Below are 18,282 nucleotides of genomic sequence, written 5' to 3' on the forward strand. Positions count from 1 at the left end.
TGCTCTTCAAGATTACAGATTATACACGGACATGCAAATGAGCTCGCCGCCGAGTGCAACTTTGATGTCTCTAACCTAAAATAAACTATTGTGAGAAAATGGCTCATGCAACACTACTGCGTGTCGGCTTCTTGCTTTACAAATCTGAGCTGACTCATTCACAGAGTCGGGTTTTTGCAGTATTCAAAGTCTAATAAAACTAGGAGTGAAAACAGAAGCGTGCGAATGTGACTGAGCACTAAAACGGTGTGTACATGCAGCAAGTACTCTCAGAACTTTACACAACAAACAACATGTCACAAAAAAACACTGGAAAAGTAAAAAAAAAAACAACTTTGTATCATCTGCATGCACAAGTCATGAATTACAATATGTTTCTCTTTTTTTCCATTTTTTTTAATGGTTTATTTTTCATGTTTTTCCTCAAATGTTTTGCACATTTATTTGAAAAAAGAAGTCAATAAATTTGAAATATGTGCAGTTGTGTTTCGGCAGTCTTTTTTTAAGTACAATGTGACAGCCTGAAATAACATGAATTAATATAATCTTGATTGCAGATGTTCCTACACTTATGTATGAACACAGCAGGTGCTGTTAATTACTCATATTTACAGCATGTTTACTGTTTATCACCTTGCTTTATTACTGCCTGACATGTTAGCGACCTGAAGCTCTTTGTACTTCCTCCTATTGACCCTTGATATGTCGTGTCAGCCCTCTGCCTGTGGTTTGACAGCATCTGCACAGTCGATGAAGAGACGAGGCCTACAGTGCGGTTTTCAGGTTTTGGAGAGCGTGACTTCGTCTGCACACACAGGAAGCAGTTACTTTTTCTCTCTCTCTTATTGTCACTGTTCAACCTGCCAACCACAGTGCAAAAATGCAGATGAGGCACGACACCGGAAAGGAGGTGCAGCACGAAGCGAATCTCCAGCAGCAGACTTTAGACCTACTTCAGCCGCTGTGTTTGAGGCTCACTTCACTCGCCTGCCAACTCAAAGTTGTATTATAATCTTTAAAGATCCGTCAAATTTGCACTTCTACTCTTCAGATATGTGTTTTCTGTGATAATCATGTGGCTACTTTATGAGACCGCGGTAAAGGAAGCATCTTTCATCCTTTGAAACGTTCAGACAACCTCCTCTAACCCATGGTGAGTCACTCGAGTTTTCCTACTTTTTTTTGCTACAGAGCGTCTGACTTCATGCCTTCAGCAGCTTAAAGAGTCGTAAACGTTACTTTTCCATCATGGCTTTGAGTCAGCATCAGCTCCTGCTAGTGAAAATAAAGTATGCATAATCTTAACAGGCTTTCACTTACTTTTACTATAAAATATGATACATTTCCAGCAAACTCATATTCCTGGGTTTTAATTCTTGCTGTGTAATGCTGGCATTCTTGAATCAGCACATTGTGCTACTGTAATGTGTGTTTTTGCTGCTGCTACCAAATACTGTAGTTTGGAAGATTTCATGCTGTGAGTCTCCTAATGATCTTTACTGACTTATCTGTGCTGGATGGCCTTTTAACAGTGACGTGTACTTTATTTTGTATACGACATAGTTCCGAAATATCACATGTAGGACCTTCTTATGAGGCTGCTAAGGATATAAATTTTACTCTGGCTACTAAAACTGTGTCTTCCTTTTAGAGACATGATGCAATGAGCAACAAACCACACAGGAAAACATTTGCAGTTTCCCGTTTTCTCGGCACAACCTCAAACAAAACTTGAATTTTTGTTTGCACTACTTTCACTCCGCTTTAGTAAAATCGCAGCGGAAACAAGAAGAAGCTCCTTTCACACTTTTCATGTTCATGCAACAAACTGTCAGCTTAATAATGTTTAATAAACTGCGCACAGTGCAGGGAGAAGATATTTACTTTTATCACACAAGGCAAGGTAGATATGGGTACTTCTTTCCTTTAACAAAAGAAACGGCTGTTTAAAAGCATTTTGTATTTACTTGGGTTATCGTTGTCTATTATTTAGATTTCTTTCCTGATCTGAGGCCATTTAAGTGTAACATGCAAAAAAACTAAGAATACAGGAAGGGGGCAGATACTTTTTCATGTGTATAGTTTACATATTTGCCTGTTTAATAGTATGTTTGTCTTCTGCAAAGTGCAGGATGTGCACCAAGCACAACATGACCGTAAATCTGGTTATTTGAAAGGCTGTGCACACTCATGGTTAAACCAGTGGGTGTTTCCAGAGGACTAAACTTGAAAGACCTGGGCACATTGTGCTCATTTCATTTGTCATTAATTTATAAAATCTTCTTGGTTGTTGAAGTTTGGGGATAATATGTAACTCCCCAGCAAAGCTGCATCAGCTTAAAAGAGGCAAACACTGCACAGGATCACCGACAATGTCTAGTAAAGGGATAATAGATTCTTAGTCCATGTTGTCGTGTCAAAAATAGATACAAAGACCACTGGAAAAATAGCTTATTGAAATACAGTTTCAATAAGATATAGACAAAACCGACAACGAGCACCCCCGGGGGATAAACAGACTTTAATATAATCGAGCAGCACCAGCGACTTGGGTCCTTGGGGGGCGGGCAACCTGAATTTATTGAGAAGGGTCTTTCAAGATAACTTAATCAGTAAGTTCCACTCCGTGGTCTATCCTGGCAAAAGAAAAAGATCAAAAAGTCTGATTCTTCTGGTTCTCTACCTATTCCTCATCTCTCATGTAGATCCATTGCTCATAACTCTCCTACAGGGCCCTGCAAACTTGTGTATCCCAAGCCAGTTAGCACATCCTTCTGCCCTGAGAAAGGCCTTAAGGGGGTGCAGGTGGTGTTTGTCTCCTGCTGTGTTCAGAGTCACAAAATCTGCATGTGGTGAAGTCTTCATACAATATCAACACAAACAACAACAAACACAGTGTTCAACTTGTGCTTGTGTTCTCATAAGCTCTCATAAGCATGTGTTACTGAGGTGAATGCAGGTGTACCTTTTTAATAAACACACTGATTAATTGGAGGTGATTAAGTAAATAATAATGATGCTCTGCACACATATTTCTAAAGGAACTGGTCAAAATGATAATGATGATGCTTTAGACTTTGAGTTAAAGGCGAAAATTCATCGTTAACAATGTGCAAAAAGTTTTTATTAAACTCTAATTAGCAGTTTAATTTCTCACTTTTATTATAAATATGTATTAGGGTTAATAGTAGCAGTATTATACAGCAAACTCTTCTTCAGAGCTTCAGCAGGATGACTGAAGGCGAAACTTGTTTGATTGGCTTAACCCCCATTGATCACAGCCCATAATGTTCGGTTGCATGCAGTAAGTAATGTGTGTGTGTGTGTGTGTGTCACATAGATAAAAGCAGGAGCATCAGCGGTAGACATATATCAGAGTTTCTCATGGAGAAGACACATTACGATTCTATCCTGGACCGAAGCAAACGCATTACGTGGCAGGACGACTGCTATGTGGATCTTCAGTCTACGACCTCATCGCAAGCAGAAACGGAGGGTAAGAGTCGAAGCCACTGTGTCTGTAACGGTTTATTTAGCCTTTCAAAATAAGTCATCATCAGTGGAACTAAAGTGTACAAATACTGGCATCTACATACATACAGGTTTATTTATATATATATATGAATAATGGAGATCTTTCAGGGTCAGACTGAGGTCTCCAGTCCTCAGTGGCTCTTCATTCATCTCTGTGCGACCTCTATAATCCTGTCCCTGTTCTTCTATGTATATATATTGTTACGACCCATCTAGGGCCAGGCCATAACATGAGCGAGGCACTCGCTTCCCCCCCAAGAACCCAGCAGTCACACGAAACAAATCCGTTAGATGTGAGGTGATTTATTTACAATGTGAATAAAGAGAACCAAAACGGGAGTGTCAATACTTCAGGGTGAGCCAAGGCCAAAACAATAAACAAAACAAACCTACACAAATCCCGCACCCCTGACCTTACCAAAACAAAGTCAAAAATAAAGACCGAGTCTAACCTCCTTAACTAACTCAAAACAGGACAAAACGGGTGATCAAAAGAAACGGCAGCTCACCCCTACCCACTCCACTTCCACAACTTTCAAGCGTATACTGCAGCCAGCGGCTACCACAGGACTACTGCTGGGTGATGAGGAGAAACGCGAGGACCTCTCCCGCTGTAGCACTCCAGCCTCCTTTTAATGGGCGGGTCCTCCAGCTGGATCCAATCACGCCGGGGCAGTATATCCACGCACCAATCGGAACAGGGGCCTGGCACAGCTAAATTAACATAGAAAAAACACAACACCTGCACAACACCTGCACAAACAAACACATGGACATACAAGTTCGTAACAATATATATATATATATGTATGTATATATATATATATATATACACATACAGTATATACCGACCAATAACCTGCCTCAGTACTACATGGAAGCTCCTGTCAGGCATCATATCGGCTAAGATGAACAGGCACATGGGTCAATACATGAGCGGGACACAGAAAGGAATTGGCAAGAATACCAGAGGCGCAAAACACCAGCTACTGGTAGACAGAACAATCAGCCGAGACTGCAAGACCAGACTGACCAACCTGTGCACTGCCTGGATTGATTACAAGAAGGCCTATGGCTCAATGCCCCACAGCTGGATACTGGAATGCCTAGAATTGTACAAGATCAATGGGACCCTGAGAGCCTTCATCAGGAACTCAATGGGGATGTGGCGCACAACACTAGAGGCCAACTCCAAGCCCATAGCACAAGTCACCATCAAGTGCGGGATCTACCAAGGAGATGCTCTGTCCCCACTGCTGTTCTGCATAGGCCTGAACCCCCTCAGTGAGATCATTAACAAGACTGGCTACGGATACCGACTACGGATACCGACTACGGAACGGAGCAGTTGTCAGCCACCTCCTGTACATGGATGACATCAAGCTGTATGCCAAGAGTGAACGAGACATCGATTCACTGATCCACACCACCAGGCTATACAGCAATGACATTGGAATGTCGTTCGGACTGGAGAAGTGTAGTCGGATGGTAACAAAGAAAGGGAAGGTAGTCAGAACTGAGGGGATTGAACTACCAGAAGGCAACATTGCAGACATAGAGGACAGTTACAAGTATTTGGGGATCCCACAGGCGAATGGGAACCATGAAGAGGCCGCTAGAAAAGCTGCAACCACCAAGTACCTGCAGAGGGTCAGGCAAGTCCTGAGGAGTCAGCTGAATGGTAAGAACAAGATCCGGGCCATCAACACATACGCCCTGCCCGTGATCAGGTACCCTGCTGGGGTAATAAGCTGGCCAAAGGAGGAGATAGAAGCCACTGACATAAAGACAAGAAAGCTCCTGACCATGCATGGAGGGTTTCACCCCAAATCCAGCACCCTGAGGCTGTACGCTAAGCGGAAGGAAGGGGGCCGGGGACTGGTGAGTGTCAGCACCACAGTCCAGGATGAGACAACGAACATCCAAGAATACATTGGGAAGATGGCCCCAACTGACCGAGTGCTCAGTGAATACCTCAGGCAGCAGAAACCCAAGAAAGAGGAGGGAGACGAGGAACCATCATGGAAGGACAGGCCCCTGCACGGTATGTACCACCGGCAGATAGAGGAGGTGGCTGATATCCAGAAATCCTACCAGTGGCTGGACAAAGCTGGACTGAAAGACAGCACAGAGGCACTAATCATGGCAGCACAAGAACAAGCTCTGAGCACAAGATCCATAGAGGCTGGGGTCTATCACACCAGGCAAGACCCCAGGTGCAGGCTGTGTAAAGATGCCCCAGAGACAATCCAGCACATAACAGCAGGGTGCAAGATGCTAGCAGGCAAGGCATACATGGAACGCCATAACCAAGTGGCCGGCATAGTGTACAGGAACATCTGTGCCGAGTATAACCTGGAAGTCCCGAGGTCAAAATGGGAGATGCCCCCAAGGGTGGTGGAGAATGACCGAGCTAAGATCCTGTGGGACTTCCAGATACAGACGGACAAAATGGTGGTGGCTAACCAACCGGACATAGTGGTGGTAGACAAACAGAAGAAGACGGCCGTAGTGATCGATGTAGCGGTTCCGAATGACAGCAATATCAGGAAGAAGGAACACGAGAAGCTGGAGAAATACCAAGGGCTCAGAGAAGAGCTCGAGAGGATGTGGAGGGTGAAGGTAACGGTGGTCCCCGTGGTAATCGGAGCACTAGGTGCGGTGACTCCCAAGCTAGGCGAGTGGCTCCAGCAGATCCCGGGAACAACATCGGAGATCTCTGTCCAGAAGAGCGCAGTCCTGGGAACAGCTAAGATACTGCGCAGGACCCTCAAGCTCCCAGGCCTCTGGTAGAGGACCCGAGCTTGAAGGATAAACCGCCCGCAGGGGCGTGCTGGGGTGTTTTTTTTTTAACATACATACAGTATATATATATATATATATATATATATTATATATATATATATATACAAGTATATATATATATATATAACATTATATATATATATTATTTATATAATATTATAATTATACTGATGTATATATATGTACATATGTATATAACATACATATATATATATATATATATACATACATATATATATATATATATATATAATTATATCTGTACATATATTGGTTGTGTGTGTATAATATGCATATAGCACTTTCGGGGCCTCAAGCGCTGACATTCCACTATTTATTCACTGTCACATTCACACACTGGTGGAGGCAGCTACAGTTGTAGCCACAGCTGCCCTGGGGCAGACTGACAGAAGCGAGGCTGCCATATCACGCCATCGGCCCCTCCGGCCATCACCAGTAGGCGGCAGGTGAAGTGTCTTGCCCAAGGACACAACGACCGAGACTGTCTGAGCCTCGAACCGGCGACCTTCCTGTTATAAGACGAACTGCCAACTCTTTGAGCCATGATCACCCCCAATATATATATATATATATGTATATATATATATATATATATATATATATATATACACACATGTATATATATATATATACACACATATATATATATATATATATATATATATATACACATGTATATATATATATATATATACACATGTATATATATATATATATACACACATGTATACATATATATATACACATGTATACATGTGCACATATACATCTTTGTGGTATGAACACATATATCAAGGTTATCAGCACTGATATTGCTTCTTTTTTATTTGATTCCATTTATATCTCAGTACCCTCGATCTCTCCCTGTCTATCTGTTTCAGCTTGCCGTGTTTTTCTTGTTGTCTGTCCTCGTCCTGCGCTGCTGTTCTTTTTAAAAAAATAAAATTTATGAATTGACAAAAAAGGACGTAGTGTGTCAGTGATAATGGCAGGATCATAAAATTGACTTTAAATGAAGTAGTTATTTTAACATTAGCGGTGCACATCGTATTTTGCTATTATCAGCAGTGTTGAGCTGCAGAGGTGTCATCTGTAGGACAATCTGATCTCTGTGGTTTAGCTTTCAAGTCTTTGTTTCACCATATGGTTCGCAAACAAGACAACAATGTTATCACGATTCAAGATGCCGACTTCTGCTGTTGGAGAAGAGAATAAGTAGAATTGCATTACAGAAAACAGAATTGTTCTTTTACAAATATGCAAAAATGTTGTAGGTTTACCTCAGTCTGGCAGCTTTATACCTGAAAAAGCGTTAAAGTGTGGCGATGTTCATACTGTGTGCAGTCACAGGTGCTGTTTATGGTTAGTGTGTTTAGCCTGTCACCTAGTAACCATTAACAAAACTTTGAAACAGTGCTCACCACGTCCGCTCGAAAATTTCCTGTAGGGGCAAACCCTAATACTTCTCAGTAAGTTTGCAGGTTTTTAAAAAATCACTTTGATCTCCATCCAACCATCCAGCCGTATGTCGGCTCCGAGCAGCAGTCTGAGCAGAGACTTTGATTGACTTTGAAAGATTAAACAAACCTGTCAATCCTGGGAGTTCATTAGGTAAACACTTGCTTGGACATTCGCCAATTTTTAAGCAGAAGATTTTCTGACTTAGGATTTTTAAGCAAGATCAAAAAAAATGTGCGATCATCGCAGATCCTCAGTTTTCAGGTTTGTATTTCAAGCTCTCCTGTAAACTCGCTGATGCTCTTTATTCTTTCCTGTTATTTTCCCCCTCTTTGTTAGGAAACATTTACACCGTTTCTAAATGACAGCTTGTTGGTTTTGATGTATTATTGAAGTGGTTTTAAGGACACCACAGGCTCCGATTGTGATGTGGTGATTTCTACTTTCCAAGAGGAATGTGAAAATATTTATCTGTCTCTTTGTGTATTACACAACAAAGAAGAAGCTGACGTGTCGGTAATTTTGAGTGTGTGTACACACACACACACTTATAAAGATTAGGGGGAAGAAATAAATGAGGCAAAGGCATGTTATTTCTTTAAAAATATGGTGTCCTCTTGTGTGCAAAGTCATTTACCATCATCAGACTTTTTAATGAGAATAAATATCTGACAAAAACACAAATAATCCTGCATTGTCCCAGCTTAAGGAAGTATCTTTGCTCATGAGTTAACACCACAATAATCTCATCAATCATAAAAGTCCTAAAAGTGTTCTGTTATTCTTTAGATCTCGGTTGGATCCAAAAGCATCAAGACCAGCTGCAGAGCTTTATTACGCCCTCCTTCCTGGGGGAGATCTTAAACCACATGAGAAACCTGGATGTGCTCAGTTCAGCTGAGGAGACCAAGGTCAAGGAAGCAGGCCGACTGCAGGATCAGGTTAACATGCTCACCACTATTGTCACTGCCAAGGACAGTCAAGGCTCTGACGTCCTTCAGGGTTTTATAGAGAGCTCAGATTCTCAGGTTGCCCAGCTCATCATTAACCACGGTAAGAGGCTGCTACTCTCTGTCCTGTGTAATTCTTTAAAATGGTCATGGGGGGTAAGTAGCTCAGGCAACGAGTCTGGAGGAACGAAACTGCAAAGAAAATAAATCAATAAAATAATATTCTGTAAGTTCTGTCTGGCTCTGCCGGATGTTTCTTCCTGTTAAAAGGGAGTTTTTCCTTCCCACTGTCGCCAAAGTGCTTGCTCACAGGGCGCCATATGATTGTTGGGTTTTTCTCTGTATGTTTTATTGTAGGGTCTACCTTACAATATAAAGCGCCTAGAGGTTACTGCTGTTGTGATTTAGCGCTGTATAAATAAATTTGAATGGAATTGAATTATTTCCCATTTTTGTTTACTAATTAATAATTTTTAAAATGTTTATTTGTTTACTTGCTTGCATATGGAAATATGTATATGAAATGTAGATATTAATACTTTTTCTGCCAGTTTGGTTCCTCCATAGACGTGCGGCTTTTACAAGTGTTTCTATAGTGTTTAGTGTATGATTGTGTAAGTTTAAATGCAAAGCACTTTTCACTCACTGGGATCAAAGCTTAGTACAAAGTTACTCTTCCATATTAGTGTCCTTTTTCCAGAGAATAACCGATGTGAATTTCTTTTGTTTTTGTCTGTAGATGCCATGGTAAAAGAGCACAAGGAGGTCCTCTTACGCCGATATGAACAGTACAGAGACAGAGACTCAATCAGCTGCCCCAGACTTAACATCTCATCAAGAACCTTACTACTTGTCGATGGACTTTCTGACCTCCAACAAAAGGAGCATGACCTGATGCAGGTGGGAGTGACTCGAGGAGAGAAAAGAAATCATCTTAGGCAGCTGGGGTTAGCAAAATTGTTTGAGCCCCTTACCCGAGTCAGTATGCCCCCTAGGGTCTCCCTCACAGTTGGGGTAGCTGGTATCGGCAAAACAACCTGGGTGAGACACTTTGTCCGGCAGTGGTGCCAAGGGATCATCTGTACAGACATAAACTTTGTGCTACCGTTCACATTTGCCGAGCTGAACTTGCTGGACAAGCTTTCTGCTGAGAGGCTGGTGAAAATGGCTTTTCCTCATATATCTGATCCCAGTCTGGTCCTGAACAGCTCCTGTCGGACTCTGCTCATACTTGATGGTTTGGACGAATTCCGCTGCAAATTAAATTTTTCCGACGCAGCTTCTTGCAGCGACCCAAAAAAAGAAGTGCCTATTGACGACTTAGTTACCAACATCATTCGAGGGAATCTGCTTCCCGATATAGCAGTCTGGGTGACTTCCAGGCCAAGAGTAGCTTCCCTTATCCCCGGAGGTCTGGTTGACAGGGTGACTGAGATCCCAGGATTTAGTCCTAAGGATATAGAGATCTTTCTGAATCACCATTTCTCTGAGAAGGATTTTGCCAGGAAAATATGGTCACACTTGGAATCCAATAAGATCTTGATGGTGATGTGCTACATACCCTGCATTTGCTGGATAGTAGCTGATACTTTGTTATACATCATGCAGAATGAAGCACAGGAGAGTCTTCCGAGGACTTGCACTGAGCTGTATGCCAATTTCTGTTCAATGAAAGCAGAATTGGGCGAACCAAGAGGCAGAGAGCCTGTAAAAACGGAGCAACTTCACGGGAGCAATCGGAAACTGCTGGGGAATCTCGGACGACTGGCTTTCTATGGGCTTCTTAAACACAAGTATGTCTTCAGTGAACAAGACCTCAAGAACTATGGGATTGAGCTACTGCTGACTCAAAGCAGTCTCGGTTCTGGAGTTCTTGTTCGAGAGGAGTCAACCATCAACACGACGTTCCGCTTCACACATTTGACTCTGCAGGAGTTTCTTGCAGCTACCTTCTACCATGTTTCCTCAAAGCGGGCAATCTTTGACTTGTTCTCTGAGAGCTCCATGTCCTGGCCCAAGATTGGTTTCCAGAACCACTTCAGAAGTGCCTTTCAGCACTCACAACAAGCTGAGGATGGTCACCTGGATGTGTTCGTACGCTTCCTAACAGGCCTGCTGTGCTCAGCTGCAATCAAACCTCTTGCTGGACTTCTGGCCCTCGGGAAAGACGATGGCAACAACAAGGCATGGGCAGCAGGGTTTTTGCAGGGTCTGTTGGTCAGCGGGGGTGCTGTGGTCTCCCTGCGTGCAGTCAACCTAGCTTACTGTTTACAGGAGCTGCAGCACACAGAGATGCTGCGGAGCGTAGAGGAGGATTTACGGCTCAGCAGTCTAGCGGGAAAGTTAACGCGGCCTCACTGTGTGGTGCTGGGTTACCTGCTCCACGTGTCTCCGGAGTGCAGCGAACAAACCAACCTGACAGCCTCTCTGAACGCCTCGACAGTGAAATGTTTGCTCCCGCAGCTGCTGTACTGTAGGCATCTAAGGTGAGCTTCTCAACCCAAATACATCCAATAAAAGGAAAACTCCAGATTCAGTGGTTTTATCTGCTCATCAGGTTGGAGAATAATCACTTTAAAGATGATGTCATGGAGTTGCTGGGAAGTCTCCTGAGTGCCAAAGACTGCCATATCCAAAAAATAAGGTGAGCCTTTTTTGTGGTAAAGCATCATACGAGGAACAATTGTTTTTCTGAACAACTGTATCACATCAAGCTGCTTTATAAACTCAGACAAACAGCGGAGCTTTTAAATGAAGTTATGATTGACCTTGCTGATTACTCTCAGTGGTTGTGTGATTGTATGATTGGTGAAAGTATAATTGTGGTTGTAATTATTATTAATACTCGAACAACATAAATACAATTTCTTTTATCCCTCCATCAGTCTGGCGGACAATGCCATCAGCAACAAAGGAGCCAAAGCCCTGAGTCGAGCCCTCTTGGTGAACCGCACGCTGACTTCTCTCAAGTGAGATCTGCAGTGTTTGATGTCTGAATGAACAAATAAAACCTTTTGAGTTCAGTATTTCCAATTATCTGTATATAAAGCTGCTGCCCCCAGGTCTGGAAAGTATATTTTATGGTGTCAGTAGCTAGTTTTAATTCATTTATTACAGACACTCAAAGCCAAGTATGCTCTAGAGGAGCTATTCCCAGTCAAGAGTGCTGTGACCCATTTAATAAAACAGGAAATCCCATGGAGCCCCCCCCCCAATCTTAAATCTTCACTCTAATCAAAATACAGGAGTGGGAGTATTAAGGCCAATAGGTGATCCACCTGCCACTGGGACACAAGCGTCAATAAAAAGAGCAGTGAATTTAGGTCAGAGTAATATCACTAATAACCACCTCCAAGTACCAGTTTTAATTCACTTTTTATTTAAATCAATTAATATAAATAAGTAACTGTACATTATTATGAGTCATTTCAAACTCAATTTCTTGGGAATCACTGCTCTAGAGCTTGGCTAGCTGTTAGTGTGCAGGGTCTCAGTTTCTCTTGTGTCTAGATTCAAAAACTAAGATGGCAGTGGATAAATTGCTCACACTAAAGCTTTAAAAGATGAGTAACCATGACAACATGGGGGCTACTTCCATCTTTTATATACAGTATATAATGTTTTCCAAAAACAGAACCTTGTAATAAAAATGAGTAATCTGAAATGGGGAAAAGGCTTTTAGTTTTGATGTAGTATAGTCATTCAAGAGTTGATCATAATACTACATAATAATAATGCTAAACCTGCATCTTATAATTTACATCTTATTATTGCTAAGTAGAGTTTTAGTAAATCATCTAATGACCTGTTTATGTTGTTTTAGTCTTCGGAATAACAACATCGGCTCCAAAGGTGCAAAGTTCCTAGCAGAGGCTCTGAAAATGAACCAAGTCCTGACATCAATCAAGTTGAGTATAATTGCTCTACAGCTTAACTGACACACCCAGAATTCCAGTTTATTTACTCTAGTTGGTGTATTTGCTCAATTTCCCCGACTTCTCATCAGCTTTCAGAACAACGCCATCGAGGAGGAGGGTGCTCAGTCGCTTGCAGAAGTGCTGCAGTGCAACCGCAAACTGGTGTCTCTGAAGTGAGTTTGGTCTTGTTTACAGATGTTGTTTTAATGAATGTTCTGTAGATTAATGTGCATCTTTTTTTTTAGTATACGGAAGAATACAATCGCAGCAGGTGGAGCCAAAAGGATTGCAGAAGCACTGAAGACCAACCGGACTCTCACAAAGTTGATGTAATGCAGAATTAATATTCATTCAGTGATCTTGGAGATAATGTACTGAACTTCTAGGCCAGAACATTTAAAGACTAAAAGTTAATCATTACTTCTTCACATTTTTGCAGATTGATGATGAGGTGTACAGTTATGATAGCTCATTGACACACTTGTTTGTTACTAGGCTTCATTTGATCTTGTTTACCACCACACCTGAACCTGGTTCACATACTGATAACTCAGGTTTTCTTTCTCCTAATGTGTCGGGTGTATTTGTGTTCTTGTCTGCAGCCTTTGTGGTAATCAGCTTGGGGATAAAGGGACGGTAGCTCTGGCCGAGGCTTTGGCGGTCAACCACACTCTTCTCTCACTCCAGTTAGTATCTTCTGCCCATGAGTGCAATGCAAATGCATTTTAATAGTGTGGGAAGTGACATTTCAATTCATGCACCACAGAAGGGGAAATGGTGTTTGCTTTGAATGCTATTCATTACAGCTGCATTTAACTTTTCATCTCTTTTCATAGACTTCAGAGTAACTCGATCAGCAACAAGGGCATGACAGCCTTAACCAAAGCACTGAGGCTGAACCATGGCCTTGTCTCCTTGAAGTAAGGACCAAGCTTAAAGTTTCACTCTGTTTCCCTGTTTGTATTTGTGCATTAACCCAAGAATATTTTGTCTTTTTTGGGAGAACGTGATTTTCCAACAAGCAGCTGTCAGTTAAACTCAGAAGAGAGTTACTTTAGCTAAGAAATTATTTAAAACGCTGATGTTATTTTGAGCTTTAGGAGACCAATCAGTGATCAGGGTCAGTTATTTGTCTTACTTAGCTTCAGTAGGCATCTTGAAGTCCAGTTTCTTTTAGAAGTTTCCTGGCGAAGGCTACGTTAGCGTTGTTATTCTTGAATGTAGTTATTTGCACCTTCATTTTAAACCCTCTCTATTTCCATTCATCAAGGCATGTGTTTACTGCAGACTGATATTTATACGCCTACCTCCTTGAAAAACAGTTTTGACTTGGTTAGATGTTTTAAAGGTGTTTGGGTTTTTTTTCCTTTAACCATGGAAATAATTCTGTCATCATCCACTTTAGTTGTCTTCTGTGGTTTTTCTGTGTTTTTTTGTTGTGGAGCAGGGGGGCTTTGCGTAAAGATGGCTGTAATTCCTGATTATTTAAGGCACAACTTTTGTTAAACACCTTAAAAGAAAACTGAAAGTCTGCACATCATTCACACTTGATTATTTGATATAAAATCCACTGATGTGGTGTGCGGAGGCAAAATGACAAATATTGTCTCGCTGTTCAAAAACCTATAAAACTAATTGTATCATATGTGCAGTATATCTTATCTGTTAGACACATGTGATCAGTATTCATATTTTGTGTCTCAAAAAAGGGAGTAAAAAAAGCCTCTCTTTGGAAAAGGTTTGCCAAATTGGCAGTATCTTGGCATTTTAGTGGCTGTAAAGTTGTCATGCTTGTGTCTTATGTCACTTTTCATGTGTTTTTCTGTCTATTTAGTCTGAGGGAGAACTCCATTGGGGTAGAGGGAGCAAAGAACATGGCCCATGCCCTCCACGAGAACAACACTCTGCAGGACCTCGAGTGAGTCAGCTCGTTAATAGTAGTACAGTATCATCCCTCACAGAACTGCAGGAATACCCAACTGTTCAGTAAATGTCATTCCCCCAGATCATGCCCTGTCATACAATACTGCTGCATGATGAAAAGCACAAAAACTGTGAGATAACTGTTTGTATTGTGTAGCTCTTTGAGGTAATGTGGGGACATTTCCAACCTACTGCAACACTGAGAGCAGCAGCCATATTCTAGTGTTATAATACTTCCTGTAAACACCTTTTTCCAGTGTTATTTTCAAAACTTGAAGCTTCTGTGAAAGCAGACATGTTGAAAACGCTCTGACAGTCTTTGCATTACATACAACAGTGCTCATATTTGTGTTTTTGTTTGCATATTTGTGTGTTTTCCAGTCTCACAGCCAACCTTTTGCATGATGACGGAGTTCAAGCTATCGCTGGTGCAATCAAGTTTAATCGAGGCCTGACCTCCTTGCAGTAAGTGGAGCTTGAATCGGAAATAAACACATCCAAACAGATACACACAAGTCTGAGAGTAGAAGTGGGAGTCTGCACTGCACAGCAACCGATGCATTCTCAGTGATGTAATAAAGTTCTAGTGAACAAAGCAGGATATTTATACCTACATCTTTAAGCACACACTCTACCCATAACCCTGATAAGGACAAGTGGAAGAGAATGAATGGTTAGAGTCTTTGATTCTGAAATGTGGTTGAGCAGAAATTTGAGCTAAATCAAAATAGTAAAGTAAACGATTTGGTTCTTATGTAGCACTTTTCTACTTGAGCTTTTAAAGCGCCTCATTCAACACCCCTCATTCAACCATATTTTTTCGACACCTAAATGCTTTCTAAGATTCACACGTTGATGGAGACATGGAGAGCAACTTTAAGGTTCAAGTATACTTCGGCATGCAGAGTAGAGCATCCAGGGATTGAACCAGCAACCTGTTTAATAGATCTTTAATGAATTCAAGTGTATTTGCTTCATACTGGATCTCTTCTTTTCCTCTCTTTTCACAGTCTGCAGTGGAATTTCATCAAGTCCACGGCCACTAAAGCTCTGGCCCATGCACTCCTCTCCAATTCCACAATGCAACTCCTGGAGTAAGACCAATAAACCTTTTTCACTCCTTTGTTTGTAAATATATCGATCTCAACCAAAATTTCAAAACTCTTTCCTCAAAGCCTGCGCTGATATTACTTTGAGAAAATGACTCGCTCCAGGCTTTGAGTGAACATATTTCATCAGCAACCATGCAATTATGTAAAACTTTATTCGCAAGGCTTTATTGTTATTCATAGCAGTTTCTGTGTGTGCTTCTATCTCCATTCTACAGTCTTCAAGAAAATGCTATCGGGAATGAAGGAGTCACTTATCTTGCTGAGGCTCTGAAAACCAACACGTCACTGCGCACTTTATGGTTGGCATAACGATCATGTCCATCGACAGATCAATCATTTTTGTGGTTGTGGTGGTTGTGACCCTTTTGTGTGACGTCTCTTCAGTCTTCAGGGAGTCTCAGCAGGGATGAGTGGCGCCATTAAAATGGCAGAAGCTCTGATGACCAACCAGACCCTCCAAACATTAGAGTGAGTACAAATTTTACCTTGTGTCAACCTTTCCTTTGTTTTAGCTGCATATCATTGACACGCTCTTCGGCAGTTCAGCTTTGTCAGTTAAAGTTGGCCTAATCAACAGCAGAGTGAAACCAAGCAGCACTCGTTAACTTCTATCTGAAACTAACTGTCTATCTAAACTAACTGCTAGTCTCTTATCTGTCTGCTTCTAAAGATTAATAGCTTTTGATTGGTTCCTGTTATGAACTTTGTTTATCTTCATTTGAGAATCCCAGCATGCAATTTGAATTTACTGATTGCAGTCTGGCAATGTTGTGTCTGCTTGAGGTAGATATTATTTTAAGAAGGCAGTTAGTTGTCTCTAACAGATCACTGACAAGTCACGATTGCGATCACTAGATCAAATGAGTGCGCCTCCCTGGAAACGTTCGTTATTTCCAAATGTTAAACAATAAAAGTGATGATTCATCAGGATACCTCCAGACCTTCTCTTTGTGAATAATGTGAGAAAATTCACCAACTAATCCTCAACCAGATTGAGACTATTTAAGCTCTTGTGCTGCTTGATGATTAAATGACTCAGTGTGTTTTAATGGCAACTTTACTTTTCTTTACTTTTTTTTCACATGTAATGACTTGTCTATATTATTGTTGATTTACATTCACTCTGATTTTATAGAGTTAAATTTAAACATACCATAACAATATTACAATACATACAGCCATGTGAAAAAGAAATGCAACAATCCCAGTAATGTGAAAAACACCAAACTGCTTCTATAAGACTTAAGAAGGCAGGTGCTGCTAATCAAATACACTTGATTAACTGATCATCAGCAAGTGCGAGCACCTCTGTGAAAGCAAAGGTTTTGGCATTTTGCTGGTTTGGAGAATTCAGGTGTGTTAACACAATGTCACAGTCTTCCCAAGAGTGAACAGCCCACCAGTTTTCCCTGAGGTCAGACCATGCAGTGCTCAAGGAAACTGCAAAACAAACCAAGAGCTACATCACAGACTCTACAGGCCTAAGCATTAAATTTCATGATGGCGCAATGATAACAAGATTGAACCAGTGTGGCTTGTTCGAAAGGGTTGCCAGGACGACACCTCTTCTCTTTAAGAAGTTGCACAGGTTAGGATAGTAAAGTTGTATTTGAACAAACCACAAGATTTCTGGGACTTTGGACCTCATTTACTAACAATGTGCAATCAAAAATACAGACAAATTAAAATCTGGCTGTCGTAGGAAATTTCTACAGGATGTTTAGAATTACAGTTATTTTTTATTTTTAAAAAAAAGCCTTGATATTAGTGCTGGATGTCTTTCAGTCTAATTTCTTGGCCCTCTCTAATGGATGCTGAAAAATAGAATTCAGTGAGTTTATTATCACAGATTGACAGATATGGTCCTCTTTGTTCTTTTTCTCTCATTCAGTTAGACTTTTTTATATCAACTTTGAGTTCCAAGCAAGTCTCAGGGGATGTGATATACAGAGCTACTATTTTGTCAGTAGGAGCCCCACTTTTCATTTTTCTTTTAAACTGTTGAAAACACTCTGGAAAGCTGTGCCTTTTCCTCTTTGGACAATTGTTTAAGTTTCTTCAGTTGGATTTTCTCCTGTTTTCCTCTTTTAGTGGTGCACGGTTCTCTCTTGCAAGATAGTAACTGCTTTCTCTGCTTTACCTGGAAGTACTAGAGTTGGATGTCTTGACTGGTCTCAAGACCACTTTTACGTGGTCTTGATCTTGTCTCGGTCTCGACGGACTTTGGTCTTGTCTTGGTCTCACTGTCTTGATCTTGCTGTCTAATGTGTCATGCGCAAAAGCATCAGCTCTAAGAGCCGTGCTTAGAGAGTGCTTTGTAGTGAATCACAAGAGTCGACTCCCAGTAAGCGAGAGCCGGCTCCTCACTTAATTTCCTTTCACTGCTCAGCTCTCACACAGTGGCTCAGCTATGCTCCAATCCCTCCATATTGTGGCCAATCACATGCGAGGATATAGGATAATATCATTATGTGAAAAACAGAGAGGGTGAGAGACGCGGCAGTCAAGTGGAGTCTGTCTTCCCAGTAAGTGAGTGAGACAGTAGACAGTGGTGAGGAGGGC

The 18,282-nt window shown here is 41.4% G+C and overlaps 1 protein-coding gene across 3 annotated transcripts in view; it reads left to right on the forward strand.

Annotated features, from left to right (window-relative positions):
* The first annotated feature begins 897 nt into the window (after positions 1 to 897).
* nlrc3 (NLR family, CARD domain containing 3) overlaps positions 898 to 18,282 on the forward strand; it is a 19,796-nt gene continuing 2,411 nt past the window's right edge. For all 3 annotated transcript variants that reach the window (XR_003273241.1, XR_003273242.1, XM_026178795.1), the window contains exons 1-16: positions 898 to 1,153; positions 3,341 to 3,496; positions 8,608 to 8,871; positions 9,508 to 11,254; positions 11,326 to 11,412; positions 11,654 to 11,737; positions 12,592 to 12,675; positions 12,775 to 12,858; positions 12,931 to 13,014; positions 13,288 to 13,371; positions 13,522 to 13,605; positions 14,520 to 14,603; positions 14,990 to 15,073; positions 15,619 to 15,702; positions 15,936 to 16,019; positions 16,105 to 16,188. Coding sequence is in view for 1 of the 3 variants with exons in the window: in XM_026178795.1 (XP_026034580.1) it covers positions 3,385 to 3,496; positions 8,608 to 8,871; positions 9,508 to 11,254; positions 11,326 to 11,412; positions 11,654 to 11,737; positions 12,592 to 12,675; positions 12,775 to 12,858; positions 12,931 to 13,014; positions 13,288 to 13,371; positions 13,522 to 13,605; positions 14,520 to 14,603; positions 14,990 to 15,073; positions 15,619 to 15,702; positions 15,936 to 16,019; positions 16,105 to 16,188 (3,134 nt within the window). In the remaining 2 variants the exon portion in view is untranslated. The remainder of the gene's footprint in view (positions 1,154 to 3,340; positions 3,497 to 8,607; positions 8,872 to 9,507; positions 11,255 to 11,325; positions 11,413 to 11,653; positions 11,738 to 12,591; positions 12,676 to 12,774; positions 12,859 to 12,930; positions 13,015 to 13,287; positions 13,372 to 13,521; positions 13,606 to 14,519; positions 14,604 to 14,989; positions 15,074 to 15,618; positions 15,703 to 15,935; positions 16,020 to 16,104; positions 16,189 to 18,282) is intronic.

The sequence above is a fragment of the Astatotilapia calliptera genome, chromosome 8 (assembly GCF_900246225.1).
Source record: "Astatotilapia calliptera chromosome 8, fAstCal1.2, whole genome shotgun sequence".
NCBI lineage: Eukaryota > Metazoa > Chordata > Actinopteri > Cichliformes > Cichlidae > Astatotilapia > Astatotilapia calliptera.